The sequence below is a fragment of the Scardinius erythrophthalmus genome (genome assembly GCF_964197995.2).
Source record: "Scardinius erythrophthalmus genome assembly, chromosome: 22".
Taxonomy (NCBI): domain Eukaryota; kingdom Metazoa; phylum Chordata; class Actinopteri; order Cypriniformes; family Leuciscidae; genus Scardinius; species Scardinius erythrophthalmus.
Genome location: NC_138242.1, coordinates 3,943,433 through 3,960,616, shown reverse-complemented (window position 1 = coordinate 3,960,616; position 17,184 = coordinate 3,943,433). Strand labels below are relative to the sequence as shown.

Here is a 17,184-nt window from a genome sequence, read left to right as displayed (position 1 = left end):
TGCAGTTACGGCATTCATGATTGCCAACTGAAAATCTGTTTGTTAGGAGTTTGGCAAGATCACTGAGAAAACTAGTATCTCACATATGCCTCGTTTAGATCTCGAGATGAGATTATAGAAAACTCCCAATGAGATTTGCCAAAAGTCTGCAATCAAAAGAAGAGATTTCAAGATTAATTCTAGCATTAAATTCTTCTGAGCTGTTTTCGTCATGAATTATATAGCTCTAAACTCATACTGAAGCCTATGTCAATAATCATCGCATTTGTGTCCAATTTTACTTCTAAAGAATTTTAGAAGAAATATCTGAGACAAAGACCTCTGGGTCTGATTAAAGTCAGAGTACAGAGTTAGAATAAATAATTGCACTAAATTTAATGGTAAGTTTGATTGTTGAAACATGACCATCATGCTAACAAAAAAGGACCACTATTACAAAGAAAGGCTTGCATATTTTTTCTTTATCTGCATCTCTTTCTCTCTCTAAACTCTAGATTCAATTAAACAACAGATTTTAGCTTACAAAGTCTTACTTGAAAAAAAGTCAATAGTCAAATGTGTTATGAACATGTAGTAAATCATGGCAATCGTATTGAACTGTCAGTGTCAACAGAGTTTATCAATGGAACAAAAACTCAGTATGCAAGGTCTCTATGTGTGTGTGTTTTTTTAGGTGAGTAACCCAATCCAACACACCTAAGTTTCACTCAGACATTGCATAACCTTTGACACTAGCAAATGTTTCTTATCCTTTGCGCTCACACTGATCCCTCGACTCTTCAACCATGCCTGCAGAGTCACTACTTTGACCTTTGAGAGCTGAAAACAGAAAAATATAAATAAGTTACTGGGTTACAGCTTATTCTCTTTAACTTCCATTATATTTAAAACCACAATAAATAACCGGACAGAATCTGCAGAATTGTCTCTCGTCTGCAATGATCTTCTAAAACATGGATTTAAATATGGTACAAATATGCTAAACTGAGCAATAAGTGCTTTAATTTTATGGTAGCATTAAATATTTAAATTGATGAATGATTATTTGGAATGTACAGTCAAAAGTTAAGGTAAGTATATCTTGTGTGAATCTAAGATTTTTTTAATATTTCTGAAAAAGACGTTTCTTATGCTTATCAAGGCTACACTGTAAAATACAGTCAATAGAGTAAAAATGGAATCAATTTTCTATTTTAGTATATAGTATATTGTAAACTGCAATTTATTCCTGTGATCAAAGCTGAATTCTCAGCATCATTACTCCAGTCTTCAGAGTCACATGATCCTTCAGAATTCATTCTAATGATGATTTGCTGCTCAAGAAACATTTCTGATTATTAATAATGTTGAAAACAGTTGTGCTGCTTAAATTTTTGTGGAAACCCTGATACATTTTTCAGGATTCATTGATGAATAGAGTTCAAAAGAACAGCATTAATTGAAATATAAATCTTTTGTATCATGTTTTCTAACACGAAATGCATTCACTCTGATTAAATGTAATAATTTATTTTAAAAAAGAATCCAAACTTTTGAACAATGTGCATCTTGATGCAAACCTCTGCAAAGCGCTGTACACTTATTTCTGTTCATACTGTCCAAGGGCAGCCATCAAGCCATAACATGAAAGCAGAAATGGCAACAATACATATAATACAGATGATCTGTATGGGTTTTTATATGGCTTGCACCTGTTAGTAGCCTCCATCATAAAGAAAATATACGAGCTCATCCTCTCACTCAGTGACATTCAATCAAGACCATGAACACAAGCCAGGCTTGTAATGGATCTCATTTATATATATTATAGGTGCCAATGAGCAGTCACTCTGCTGTTATTTAGCAAACTATTCTGCCTTGCTAAGATGAAACCGTAATTACACCAACACTGAAACTAAACGGCTTATTGATTGAGTTTTGAAGATAATGAGATGTTATTTTGATTAATATTTCTTTACTAAACATTATATATATGTGCAATTTAAAAATAAACCGAAGAAGATATTATAAGTACACTAATATGCCAAAGTACCTGATTGTTCGTCGCATACACTTCCACACACACATCCTGCACACTTTGTTTGGGCTTCTTCGGTTTTGACTGAAACGTGTCTCCCTGAAAGATGGTGAGACAGGATCCATTAGAAGCACTGCACGTCTTTCTTTACAACCCATATTTAATCATTCATGTAGGTTCATTAATTATTTTTTTGGAAAACTACACCAGTTAATTTGCCTAGTCTTGCTAAATCTTTGCCCTTAATGGACTGTGTAAGATGTGTAAGATGTCTAATGAGAAATACAGCAACTTAGACACTAAATTTGTACATTTTCTAAGTAGGAAAATATGAGTGGTGTTTGCCAGTGCAAAACTTACGATGCATTTACTAAGGAATTGTTTTTAAAGAGGCCATATTATGTCTTTTTACAAAGTCTTGATTTTGTTTTTGGGCTCTAATAGAATAGTTTTTGAATAGAATAGACTATGTCATGCAAACAAGAAACTGCTTCTAACCACAGGTCGAGAGCTGCCAAACACACAACTTTGCGATGCTGTTTGCGAATGTTGGAACAATGTTTTCAGGAAACAGCGACTCGTTGAATTCTGCTGATAACGATGGAACCATAGTTCATGTCTCTATGAAGCCCCTCCTTCTAAAAAGAACACTGTGCTCTGATTGGTCGGCTGGAGCAGTGTGTTGTGATTGGTCAAGCTCTTCGAGTGTGTTTCGAAAATGTCCCGCCCCTTACCATAACTGCAAGTTTCAACGCACTACTAACTAACTCAACCAGGCCCCGCCCCTTTATTCTGCGTATGCAAAACTCAAGACTACAATGAAGGTGTTTCATGGAGTTCAGAAACAGTGACTCTGATTTAGAGAATAACTCCCGACTTTGTAACTTTGCAGAGCTTTTTTAAGCTCAAACAGCATCATTGACAATGTAAAAAAACATTATTTACATTTTTATGCATTTGCTGATGCTTTTATCCAAAGCGACTTACATTGCATTTCAGGGTACATATTTACTTTCTTATCAGTTCTTGCTTTCCCTGGGAATCGAACCCATGACCTTGGCGTTGCAAGGGCCAACGCTCTACTGTTTCTAGAGCATTCTGATTCTGATTTACAGCACAAACAGTGCAGAACAAACTGCTTACTTACCCCTCTATTGCTGGGGATCTCAGGTAAATTTTGGGTCTGTGTCTGTACTAAAGGCAGGGGTGGGAGAATCCTATCGACTCCGCTGTTGGTTTTTTCCTTACTCTTATAGCAACGTTGACAATGTAAAAAAGCATTATAGGTTCTCTTTTAGTCAAATTGCTTAGGAATCGAACAGGTATCATTCTGATTTACAGCACAAACAGTGCAGAACAAACTGTTTGGTTGCATTGCTTACTTACCCCTCTATTGCTGGGGATCTCAGGCAAGGTTTGGGTCTGTGTCTGTACTAAAGGCAGGGGTGGGAGAATCCTATCGACCACGCTGTTGGTTTTTTCCTTACTCTTAAAAAATGGTAAAGACATCCGCCCAGGGGCTGGAGGCCTGGAGAACTGGTTAGAACGAGCTGGTGGTGTGAAAGACGATGACAGACCAGTCGATGACAGAGGCTTGATGAATGCTTTTAGCTTCTGTTCTTTCACAAGGATCTCAGTCGCGTTCATGCGGTGGGTGTATGGTTTGTTTTTGAAGATTGGTACAAGCCTTGGTCTTGGAAGTGTAGACTGTGACTGGATGTGAGTAAAGTGAACAATTGTGGAAGAGGAAGAGGACAGAATTGCTAAGTTGGAGGAAGTCCAGTCTTTTTGGTCAAGCGATCTGGGTCTCTCTTTCTTTTCAGTGTGTTTTCCATTTGAGTCACACTGACTATTGTGGTTTTTTGCGGTGTCCCGTGGGCATCTGCTGGGAAGCTGGTTCAGCACAGCCCTGCTGCTGCTTTCTGTTGTCACGTTTATAGGCAGGGCCTCAGAGGACTAGAAATGTAAGAAAAGAAAAGTCTGTGAATGGGAAAATACTTCCAGAGAAAAGTTCCAGTGTAAATGTGCACATGAATAGCAGGTTAGACGCCATATTGAATTTAATACATATGAAAACGAGGCTGTGACTGATAAGAGTATAAAGCTCCTAGATCATAGTCATTTTCACAACTCACAACTCTTAAAGTCCCCCATTAGTCAATAATTGTATCCCCTAAAACTCATCTTTGATCACCAAAATGACATATTAAAACGTTTTTTTTTTTTTTTCCTGTGATTTTTTTTATTCATGTCTTAAAGGGATAGTTCACTTTGAAATTAATTTTTGATATGTTTTAGCTTACCTCAAGGGCATCCAAGATGTAGGTGTCTTTGTTTCCGCAGTAGTTTCAATTTTGATATTTTTAGGTCAAACCGTTCTTGTCTGTCAGTCATATAATGCAAGTCTGTGGTCACTGTCTCAAAGACCAAGCACAGAGTCCAAATTAAACAATTCCCCATCATCCAAATTAAACAATTCCCCATCGTAAGTACACATTGATGGCCTAAGACACGAAACGAGCGGTTTGTGTGAGAAAACGAACAGTATTTATATCGTTGTTATCTCTTGAAAACAGCACACGTCTAAATGATCTGACGGCGCGGGCGGGTATAGATATATACATAGATGTCGCCTTGGCTACTGCAGTTCATTGGAACGAAACCGTAGCCAAGCGACATCTAGTGTATATATCTATACCCGCCCGCGAGCGGGTATAAATGTATACACTAGATGTCGCCTTTGCTACTGCAGTTCATTGGAACGAAACCGTAGCCAAGGCGACATCTATGTATATATCTATACCCGCCCGCGCCGTCAGAACATTTGGACGTGTGCTGTGTTACAAGAGGTAAAAACGATATAAATACTGTTCATTTTCTCACACAAACCGCTCGTTTCGTGTCTTAGGCCATCAATGTGTACTTACGATGGGGAATTGTTTAATTTGGACGATGGGGAATTGTTTTAATTTGGACTCTGTGCTTGTGTTTTGATACAGTGACCATCGACCTGCATTATATGACTGACAGACAAGAATGGTTTGACCTAAAAATATCCAAATTGAAACTACTGCGGAAAAAAAGACACCTACATCTTGGATGCCCTTGAGGTAAGCTAAAACATACCAAATTTTATTTTTAAAGTGAACTATCCCTTTAAAATAGCTTGAATGTAATTCTATCCCCTTGCTTCATTTAGTATACACGGAAATATAAATATGCTAATTAGCCCCGCCTCCACTCACTCACACCAGCTCAGAGATTCACTCGGTCGACTTACTGAGGTAAGTTACTGAGGTTACTTACTTTCTTTTAAAAACACCACATATAAACAACATTAAAAGCTTGATTTTCACCACAGGGGCACTGTAAAACTGTTTCATGGAGTTTTTGTCGACTGAAAAACATTTGGTCAGCAGAACAATCTCTATGTTGTTAAACAACAGTGCGATCTATTGAACACTCTGTTTTCTATTCCTCACAGCCTCGTTTTCATTCCTGTCAAAAATGATATATTGGTGCTCCACTGACCTATGGTTGATTCTATGCTGTTAGAAACCACAAATGTCTAAAAAATAAACTTTTAAAGGATCATTTACCCTTAAAGTTAAATCTACCAATCTACTATTCTTTTATGAATTACGTTTTGCGTGTATTATCAGAATGATAATTTCTTCAAAAAGGCCAATATGTAAAACTCGAGTTCAAAAGCTCTTTTTGGGTCTCATTCACTAACCATGTGTATAATTTTTTTCGTGAGAAGTTCCTCTGTGCAAATACGAATAATCCACACAATTATTAGTGAATGAGACCCATTGTCTATTGGGGGACACTGCAGCTGTGGTATCTTAAGCCAAAACATTAACTTTATAATATCTATTATAACTTATACATATAAATTTAACTATAAAATAATAAATGTATTTTAACTGATATAATCTCTATATCATCTCTAAACTCTATAAACTCTAAAAGTGTCTGTGTAAATGCAATTTTTAATGATCTGATGACATTAAATGCTTTAATATATTATTTTTTTATTTTGCCTAAAAGAAACATTCCACTACAACTATTCCATTAATATTTCAATAATTTTCCATATTCAATTTTTGATAAAAAATTATATGGTATTGTTCCAACATGGATTGCAACACTTGAATGACGCATCATGGCAGACTCACTCTACCTCCAGATCTCTGAGACAAGGAAAAATACTTTCCCGATAACGACATCTGTAAGGTTCCTCTTAGTCAAAGATTATTTGTGTTGAACAAGTATGTTGATAATGATCCTGGAGCTAGTATGCTTTTCTGCATCCAACATGAATTAAATAGTCAGTTAATCATTGCTGCCTAATGTTGCCATTATCAATCATTATAGTCTATGAGATTAATGAAAGCTTCCTCTGCGCCAGATTTCCATCTGTACCAACACAGGGAACGGCACACATAGCGTTTCAAATCACGTTTTACAGCATTTGTCAAAGTTTAATAACATCAGCCCTCAGCTCTGGCCAGTATAAATTAAACCTTAGCCCATCTGGCTGACTGTTAGACTCTCCTCCATGCGCCAACAACAACTACATGGAAGAAATGATCTAATGTAGTATCAGATATTGTTCTTACTGGAAACTCTTACTTGTATTCTTTGAATTCAATGACAAGCGTCAATTATCCTGCAAACTGAGAGATTGTTTTAGTAGGCAGACCTCACCACAACCAATTTGTCCATATAAACACTTCTCATATGTGTGTGAGGTAATTCGCTCCACTTTCACTGTGAGTTTAGGCAAGCTATTATATTTTGAGAAAATGTACGATTTCATAATTCATCCACTAAACAAGGGGTCTTTAATCTTGAGTGTTTATAGTGTTTATGAAATTAAATTCACAGATTTTTTTTAATAATACCTTAGGGAAACAGAAAAACAAAATAGAAAATGTTCTATACAATAATCTATGCAATTACATTTTAGCTATAGCTGACATACACAAAAAGTAAATCAATCAACTGGGGTGCCAAATGGCATTTTTTTCATAGTTAATGAGACTAAAGCCCGGAAACTGAAGAATGTGATCAGGAAATGACACAAACCAGACCTGAGTTACTGACACATATGTGCATCACCCTCCAGGCCACGTCTTTGACAACATTTTTGTTGTTTGTAACTGGAGTGGATGATTCTGGTCTTGTTGAACGCTGCGATCATTTATAAGCATTGCATGTGCAGTGAAGTGTTTTGAGATGCTGTCTCATTTGATCTCTTATATTAGCGGCTGATGTATAACGTGTCCAAGGACTTCAGTCAACAACATCATTTCAGATTAAAATTGATGTGTGTAAAAGGAAACATGCTTATCATCGGTCTGTAACTGGCCAGTATTTATTTTAATTTATTCACCATATTTAATCAACTTTTTACTAGCTTCTACTTGCGGCATGACACATTAATTAAAATCAGAACATAAACGCTGCATGCATAAGAATTAGGAAAATGTGCAAAATCCTGTATAAAATAATTTTAGCTTTAAATTAATTTTTAAATAAACTCCAAAAGTGGGAAAATGCAGGTTTTAATGATCTGATGACACTAAAGGGTTTATCATATTATTTAAAAAAATATATATATAATAATTTTATGTTGCCTCGAAGTAATCTATTGAAGCTCCATTTATTTTTCAAACAGTTTAAATATAAATCCTTTTATTATTCACCATATTTTATCACTTTTTAACTGATTTTTACAATTAACATCAGGCCATAAAAGCTGCATGTATATTAACCCTTGTGCATTGTTCAAATTCACTCCCCTTTCGTTATGTTCGTGGCTGAAAAACTGCTGTAAAAATGTATCAGATAAATATTTTTTTCAATTTGTTTTGCATAACTCTATTAATCAACCTCAGTCCTGTTCAAAACTACTAAATGTTTGTTTAAAAAATCAGGATTTTAACTCTTTAATTGCAAAATTCATAAATGATGTCACTGATTCCGGAAAAAACACACACAAAATGACTTATTTTAAATATAAAATGTGAATGTGGACTGGATTCTTTTAACCTTTTATCAGTCTTGGACATGTCAAAGATTAAAAACAACTTTGGTTTTGATGCATTGTTAGTTTTTGTGCAGCATCAGATTTGAACTTTTTCTCCCTCATTTATTGTTCGTGGCTGTTTTTGCCCCATTGACTTCCATTATAACCACATTTTTTGATTGCAAAGCCATGACACCATATAATCATGCATTTTTGATTTTTGGTGGTTTTCCCTGTTGGGAAGAGGTAAAATTTGTCATTTTTACTGTTGATTACCAGGTGGCACCATTAACCCTTTAGATAGGCCTGTGCAAAAAAAAAGCTTAATTTCTGGCTTTTACATGGAGTTATATGGAGTATAATAGCATATTTGTGTGTGTGTGTGTGTGTGTGTGTGTGTGTGTGTGTGTCCCCAACAGCACATAAGGGTTAATTGATAAAAAGATACATAAAAAAAACATAATGCTATATCATTTTTTTTTTTTTTCGATGGAGAACGGCATGCCACACCACAAGACAAGGCAGCTTCCTTAAAGTATTTAATGTCTACAAACCCTGTTTAAAATGGGATTTCTACTGTCTGCATTGCACCGTGTCCTAACCAGACGAGATGCGATAAGATTCCAGCGACAAATAATGTGTCTGTCCACACTAGACGCAACGCGACTGCGAGATGCGTCAAAATCAATCAAAACCCACAGCCAATCAGAACAGCGTGTGGGCGGAGTTTCACGGCACCAGAGAGTAATCTTGACGGCACCCGCAAGAAAATGCATAAGTAGTTACATAATCAAATTCACAAATATAACACCATTTAAACATTATTAAAAATACATAGGCTGAGTAACTAAAACAATCTTTGTCAAAAGAATACACTTGTTTGTTCACAGTTTGAACGTTCTTGTTTCCATTTGTTTAATCTGAGGTGAATTATCCATTGTTGCTTTTACAGCTACAAATCTGGAGCACTAAATGATATGCAAAGTCACATTACACGCTTTTAACATTAAATAAAGCACATGAACAGTACTTGAGATTATCATCGCCACACTTTGTGTTTGTTGTTCCGTCCGCGACATCGCAGGAAAATAGAAACCGTTTCTAAAATAGAATCGTGCCGTGTGGCCGTCGCGGCTGATTAGGACAAACACTCTGATTAACATGGAAAATAACCTTTTATCGCGCGTCACATGTAGTTAGGACACGGTGTAATCCACTTATTTTGCAACACGAATATAAAATCTGGATAACACATGCATCTCAACGGCTCTGGAACATCCATAAAGGATCATCCAGCTGCATCTGTGTTACAGAAGAGCATCGCCATAACAAATTAGACAATGTCAGATGTAATACTAAGCAGCAGAGTGCAGAACTTGATGTCAAATCCAATTGATTGTTACTTTATATTTCTCAGCAGGAGTAAGCAGAAGTCCCTGAGTAATGGCATGTTTGTGTTTATGGACACGTGTGTGTATGTAATACCAGCGTGACTGGTCTCTTCAGTTCACTGCTGTAGTAGCAAGGCTTGCAGGTGATCCAAGCTGAGAAACCACACACACTCTCCAGTGAAGCCTGCAGATCTGATGTGAAGCTTCCCAGCACCCCCTGCAGGTCCACTCTGGGAAAGCACTGTACTGGCTGAGTCCGGATACAGCACAGCGGATATCTGAGCAGGACGTCAAGGATACATATCTCTGACTGCCAAGATAGAGAGAAAGAAAAAAAATATAAATCACAGCTTTCCAAAAGAACAAACCGGTTTTTAATTAGATTGTAAAGCTGCTATGCAAACGTGGCACTATAAAAAAAAAAAATGCATGCGTGTTCCTAGTCTTTAATTTGTCCCTGCAATGTGTGATGTTATACAGACCTGATTCCATATGTGCACAGAACTAGCACAAGTGTGAAAATGAGGCTTATGTAATATTAATATTGAGAAACGTGTTCAGGAATGAGTGGACTCAATGCAGATACTGGGATGAAACACATGAAGGCTGCTATTCTTACCATTTCTCTAGTTTAGATTATGTGTACTGTGTACAGAATGCAGATTGTACACAACCGTTTAAAAGTTAGGGGTCATTAAGATTTCTTTTTTTTTTTATGATATAAATATTTTCATTCAGCAATAACGCATTAAATTAATGTAAAATGACAGTTAAGATATTTAAATTGTTACAATAAACGCTGTTGTTTTGTTCTTTTTTTTTTTCAAGAATCCTGAAAAAAAAGTATCACAATTTTCACAAAAAATTGAAGCAGCAGAAAAACTGTTTTCAACATCGATAGTAATGTTTATTGAGCCGAAAATCCGCATATTATAATTATTTCTGAAGAATCATGTGACACATGATGAACAGAAAACTGTTATTTTAAATTTAATATTTAAATTTCACAATATTACCGTTTTAATCGCCTGCATTTTTGTTTAAATAAATGCAGCCTCGGTGAGGTATAAGAGATAAAACACTTGACTTTCCATTTATAAAGCAACCCGTTGGAATCATTTCTATTTTGATCATCCCTTTCTTGATTCATCATTTGATTTTGGCATCAGTTTTTTAAAAAAAATAAGATTAAATATGCAAAATAACCATTAGATAACTGTACGCCACTCACAAAATTAAACATGCAATGTAATGAGGTCACGTGACAACAATGTATCATACTAATGTTTGCAATGCTGCATGATGCAAACTGTTTCACATGTTGGCAGTGTTCAGTGTTCAGCACTGCAGAGTGTGGTAAGCAGGTCCTGCAGTCTGAACAAATAAACAGTCTGAACAAATCTGCTAAATTCTCAAGAGTTCAACCTAATTCACCATGACTACTTGCCGGGCTCATGTCCACTAGGTGTCATTATCATGCTGCATGAATAGTCAGTCTAAGTCTAAGCCAGACCTCTGTACTACTTTTCACATTCAATTTGTAATCCAGCAGTACAATTTACACTGGCGCTCAAAAGATTGGAATGATTTCTGAAGGATCATGTGACACTGAAGACTGGAGCAATGATGCTGAAAATTCAGCTTTGATCACAGGAATAAATTACATTTTACAATATATTATATATTATACAATATAATAGAAAACAGTTATTTTAAATGTAATAATATTCCAAAATATTACTGTTTTTACTCTATCAAATGCATGCAGCCTTGGTGAGCAGAAGAGACTTCTTTCAAAAACATTAAATTTTGACCACCAGTGTGTGTCTGAAAAACAATTTCTGTTTCTAGCAACAATGCCTTTAATTAATTTGTGGTGCTGTGAACAGTGCACAAGCATAAAATGACTATAAATTGGTATTTTTGGGGCAAGTGTATGCCATTTTACTGTGAGTAAATTTTACACTAAACATGGATGAAATTAATACCTTATTAGCAGGAAACGGACAATAAACTAGAGCACCTGCCTTTACTAAAGGATACGTGAACGGCTTGTCACCGATTAGTTTAAAGTACACACTGCAGTAGATGACCTCCTCTTCACTCACTGAGGGCAGCTGATATCCATACTAAACCAGGAGAGACAGTTCAAGAGAAAGAGAAAAATAAGTGAATAGCAACGTCGGAGAGACAGTTACACAAAGACAGGAACATTAATACAGTTTTAGTGACATTAAGTAATAGACAAACAATAAAATCTGCACTTAAAACTCTGTGTCAGTGTATATTTGTAAGCAAGCGAGCGCTTTCAAGCTAAATATTTTGATGTGATTTGGTTTTGAACAGATGGTGTGCATACACGATATAAATGAGCAATCGTGCATGTCTGCACACACATACAGTACAAATGCTGTTTGATAAAGCCAAGCCTAACGAGTCTGTTTGTGACCAAAGGTTACATTGTGACCTCTAATCCAAACAGAAGTGGATCAGAGTGCTCAACACACACACACACACACACACACACACACACACACACACACACACACACACACACACACACACACACTGTGTTTTATGGGAAATTTCCATAGATGTAATGGTTTTTATACTGTACAAACTGTATATTCTCTCCCCTTACACTAAACCTACCCATCACACAAAATTCTGTGCATTTTTATATTTTCAAAAAACATCACTTAGTATGATTTATATGCTGTTTTCCTCATGGGACAACATCCCCAACAAGGATTTTAGATTTTGCCATCTTTGTGGGGACATTTTGTAGGGTTTTATAGACCCCATAATGAAGGGTTTACCAGGCCACACACACAGTACTATATGTGCTCTCTTCACACACTCACACTCTCACACACACACACACACACACACACACACACACACACACACACACACACACACACACACACACACACACACACACACACACACACACAGTGGCATGACAATGCAACACTTCCAGTCTTAGCAGTCTAGCAACAGGATGACAGTTCATTTACAAACTGTGTCAGACACTGAGACACAAATGATCTGTAAATCGTTTGCTCTAATTTAATAATACAGTAAAACTATTTTGAATGTATTATTGCGTTATGATGCATTTGGTGGTTAACCACCAGAGCAATTACAATGACTACTGCTCATAAATATTAAACTTTGGGACAAAGTCTCAACACCACATTTACCATGTTGTTCCAGTGCTTTTGAAGCTCCGTGTAAGATTGAAATGGGCTTTCCTGAGGAATCCTGCGACTGATGCTAATGATTTGGCCTTTCTTCAGACTGCTCTCTCTCACACACACACACACACACACACACAGACAGAGAGAGAGAGAGAGAAAGAGAGAGGGAGAGAGAGAGAGAGAGAGAGAGAGAGAGAGAGAGAGAGAGAGAGAGAGAGAGAGAGAGAGAGAGAGAGAGAGAGAGAGAGAGAGAGAGAGAGAGAGAGAGAGAGAGAGAGAGAGAGAGAGAGAGAGAGAGAGAGAGAACAATGCAGGAGAAGTATTGATTCATTGATTCATAAATCAAACACTGCCAACAAAAGAGATTATGATTATGATTTGTTCCCTGCATGATGGCCCGTGGAGCAACAGTACAGCTCTAGAAAGTAACTGTTGTAAAAGTATACGGCGTTATAAAGCAGTCTAACAGAACGTGCACACGAACACACACCTCGGCAGAACGTGGCACCAGTTGTTTGGCATGACCGTATGCAGCACAGCATTATCAGTACGGAGGAAGCTATTCACCACAGGAGCAGGAATGTCAAAATCATTTATCTGGTAGAAGACAGAAAATAATTAATTAATACCTCACACAAAAACAATATTGCAATCCAATAAAATCTTTGGCTATTCTATGTCTTGCTATGAATAACCATTCTGTCAACTGATGGTTCCTTGCCTCTGTTGCTTTTGGTTTGCTTAGTTGGGGACACTTAATATATTCAATATTATTGATCTGCCTGTATTGACACCATTATATGAGTTGGACAATGACTCACTGTTTTCTCCAGAGCGGCTGTATAGATAAATTAACTCAATTAACAAAAATGAACCATCAGTGGACTTTGACACTATTTTCTTCTAGATCTGATATACAGCCGAAACAAACTTTGATGCATTATTTTCCCGTTATCACTGTAAAGCTGCTTTGAAACAATCTCTATTGCAAAATAAAACTGTTTTAATTTCTTAATCATTGATTTTATGCAAATATATACTCTGTGTATCATAGTTGTCTATGCAGATCTGTATTATCATATATTTAAAAATGTATTTATTTGTTATGAATATACTTGTTACATATATAGTGCATTATTGAAGTTATTATCTGTTTGAATAAAACATCTTCATAAAAGCTTTACATATATGAATTATACTAAGGCCTGGTTTCACAGACAGGGTTTAGATTAAGCCAGGATTAGGCCTTAGTTCATTTAGGACATTGAGGTATCTTTATAAACATGCCTTAGAGAAACACATCACTGATGTGCATCTTGAGACAAAACAATGGCAGTGACATATTTTTAGATATGTTGCTTTCAGTTAAAATAGCTCAAACATAAAACATTTTAGCCCAAGACTAGCTTTAGCCTTGTCTGTGAAACCGGGGGTAGATTTTTATTTATATTTTATTTACTGTGCAAATGATCTTAACTAATTTAACTTTCCTTCTCCTGTCTACTCAGCACAATCAGGATGACGAAAGATAGATAAGTGACTAAGGCATAGACATGAACTGAGGCAAAGGTATAGCGCTTGACAATGGCAGTAACTCGGTTCATAGGTTATAAGAGGCCAGACTGAGGATTGTGAACGCAGGCTAAAGGTTTGACTTCTCACCACAGCTGGGGCCAGTCTGACCGTGTTGGCTTCCACACTGACACACAGCTGGGTCTCGGTGATACTCAGCTCAAGCACTGTGAATGAATATACAAGAGTGCAGACGTGAGCATGAGTCAGCAAGAGTGGGAAAACATGTGTCTGTGTCATCATCAGTTAGTGAGTGAATTGTAAAAGGCATCTAGGATTTAGGGTAGGGTTTAACATGATAAAAGCTAGCTTAAAACATGACTCAGACAGTGCTATTGATTCTGGGATAAAGTGAAAGGAGTAGCTTACATTATTCAGAAGTAGGCCAACAGTTGGCGCGTTTCCATTACAGATTTGCACAAAACTTTTGCAATTTTTTCTAAATATCAGCAAAAAACTATTGCGAAATGACAGCGTTTCCATTAACCGATGTTATGCGACTAAAACTCTTGACTAATTTTTTCCTATTGAGATAATCATTCCAGAAATCACAAATCACAGCCACTGCACTAGCCATTACTATTAATCGAAGGAGACAAATGTGTGTTATCCAAGCATTAATGGTAAGGAAAGACCCTTATAATTGGAGTGGCTGATGTTTCTGGGTGTTTCTCACTCATATCAGTTTCGAGGTCTTGATTGTGGCATTTCTTTGAGGTTTAGAATCCAGTATTCCTGTAATTCTTTTGTCTTTTATGAATTTAATAAAGAACTCTGTCTCGTATTCTGTCCAAACACACCACGTCATCTACGTCAGCTGACCTGGAAATGTGCAAAAACTTTTTCCATTGCAGTTTTGCGAAATATTTATTTTACGAATTGCCTGAAAAAAAACCTCATGCGAGCGTAAAAACTGTTTTGCGATAAATGGGAGCTTTTGTGAAATTGACGTGTTTCCATTGGGCGTATTTTCAATTTGCGCAATTTGAAGGGTAATGGAAACGCGGCCTCTGACTACGTTTACATACACCCACAAAATGTGATTCTGAGATGTAGGCAATATTGCGATTAAACTTTACCTTCAACACAATACTTCGATCAAATTGATGCAATTAAGCTCATAATCAGAGTGATAATAATCAGTTATGTAAACACTCATGTACGCACTGAAGTGCGCATGTGCTTGTAATGTTTAACGTATGGTTGTCATGCACAGATTCGTGAACATATAGCAGAAAAGACGACATCACATTTTTGGGGTGTTCATGTTGACAACGATGCACGACATGAATATAATGCAGTATTGATGGTCGAAAACATCGAAATGAAGACATTTTAGCGAGGCGAAAACATCCTATATGTCCACATTAATGTGTTTTGCATTTGAGTAAGTCGATTAAAACAGTGACAGTAACACGCCTACAGTGTGTGAGGTAGGGCTGAAACGATTCATCGAGTTACTCGATTAACTCGATTACAAAAATTCCTAGAGGCAAAAACTCTGCCTCGAAGCCTCGTTAAATTCCTATGACGCGCACTATACGCGCAGGGATCTGTTTCACACGGACCGTTGTTCAATGTTCAGGAAGCACACCATAGCGCGTGATACATTTCGAATTTATTTGGCGCGATGGCAGAGAGTAGATGTCCATAAACGGCAGAGAATGTCTTAAGTTTGGGATCGCTTCCTTTCAGCGTCGCTGAATCAAGGTAACGATTCTGTCCCACGCATTTTTTTTTTGACCCAGCGCCAATATTTCCACCCGTGCCTAAGCCTATACATTGATGTTCGCTGATTTTAATCCCATACTGTATTTGTAGAGATGTCGTGATGCGGTTTGACTAGATATGATGTTTAGCTTTGATGGTTTTAAGCAGTAAACGTATTCACGTTCAATTGCAAGAGAGTATAGCCTAAAAAAAAGAACCCCTTCTCTCTCTCTCACACACACACACACCCTCGTCTTGGCCAGTCAGACCAATTGCAGCAATGCATCACATTATGCTTAAACTTTTATGTAGCCACGCAACAATAATTTCAGCATGCATTCACTGTATACACCGGGACGTGATGGAGGAACAAATATTGTATTGCAGTCTTTGCGAGACCTTGTTTGTCACGTCTGACAAATAGTTATAGACCACAACAAAAATGAAAAACAAAATGCTGTTCTTTTTCTATTTAACAATGCATATTTGCAATAAAATATTCCCCTTTTCAAAGCTACACTTATTTTTTTTATATAAATTGTATACATTGTGTACTTGATATTTTATATTCATTTCATTTATTTTTGTTCTCCGGTGGGTAATTTGCAGAAGGTGCAATCCTTTTTTTGTAATGTTGTATTAAGAAGACAAAACTAAGGCCAAATGGCCTTTACTATTTAAGTTTGTATTCATAGTTTTACATTTATACATGTTTTACAGTAAGTTGACTTAACTGTATTGTTATATAATTGTTGGCACTGGCACTTATAAACACTAAATGGGTAAAAATTGCAATAAATAGGCTTAGTTTTGGAGCCAAATGTTGGAGTTGGAATAAATACCTCTGTTTTTTTTTTTTTTTTTTTTTTTGAGAAATAAAAGCCAAATGCTTGATCATTTTATAGCCACATCATTTTCATTATGCATTATTTGTTTTGGTTGTTTAAAAACACACAATGTTTTTTTTTTTTTACCTGATTACTCGATTAATCGATCGATTAAGTGCTAGATTAATCGATTACAAAAATAATCGATAGCTGCAGCCCTAGTGTGAGGCCATCATTTATGCTGTGCATTGGGGTATGTGAATAATGGCGGTAAAAATAACCTAAATTCTTAGTGAATAATCAGAAGTTTGCTTGTGTGTCATGTAAACATCTTCCTGCGATTAACTGGTAAATAGTCACATAGTCATATTGGTGCACATGTAAACAGTTAGTGAGACTCTGGGACAACAAAACAACACAAAAGTTG

At 36.5% G+C, this 17,184-nt stretch overlaps 1 protein-coding gene across 1 annotated transcript in view; it reads right to left on the bottom strand.

Annotated features, from left to right (window-relative positions):
• Window positions 1-353: 353 nt before the first annotated feature.
• Window positions 354-17,184, bottom strand: part of cUnh18orf63 (chromosome Un C18orf63 homolog) — a 28,803-nt gene continuing 11,972 nt past the window's right edge. The window contains exons 7-15 of the mRNA XM_081352440.1: window positions 14,311-14,387; window positions 13,139-13,245; window positions 12,652-12,748; window positions 11,489-11,574; window positions 9,540-9,723; window positions 3,404-3,973; window positions 3,165-3,266; window positions 2,033-2,116; window positions 354-819 (exon numbers count right to left, since the gene is read on the bottom strand). Coding sequence (XP_081208566.1) covers window positions 697-819; window positions 2,033-2,116; window positions 3,165-3,266; window positions 3,404-3,973; window positions 9,540-9,723; window positions 11,489-11,574; window positions 12,652-12,748; window positions 13,139-13,245; window positions 14,311-14,387 — 1,430 coding nt within the window. The 3' untranslated portion in view covers window positions 354-696. The remainder of the gene's footprint in view (window positions 820-2,032; window positions 2,117-3,164; window positions 3,267-3,403; window positions 3,974-9,539; window positions 9,724-11,488; window positions 11,575-12,651; window positions 12,749-13,138; window positions 13,246-14,310; window positions 14,388-17,184) is intronic.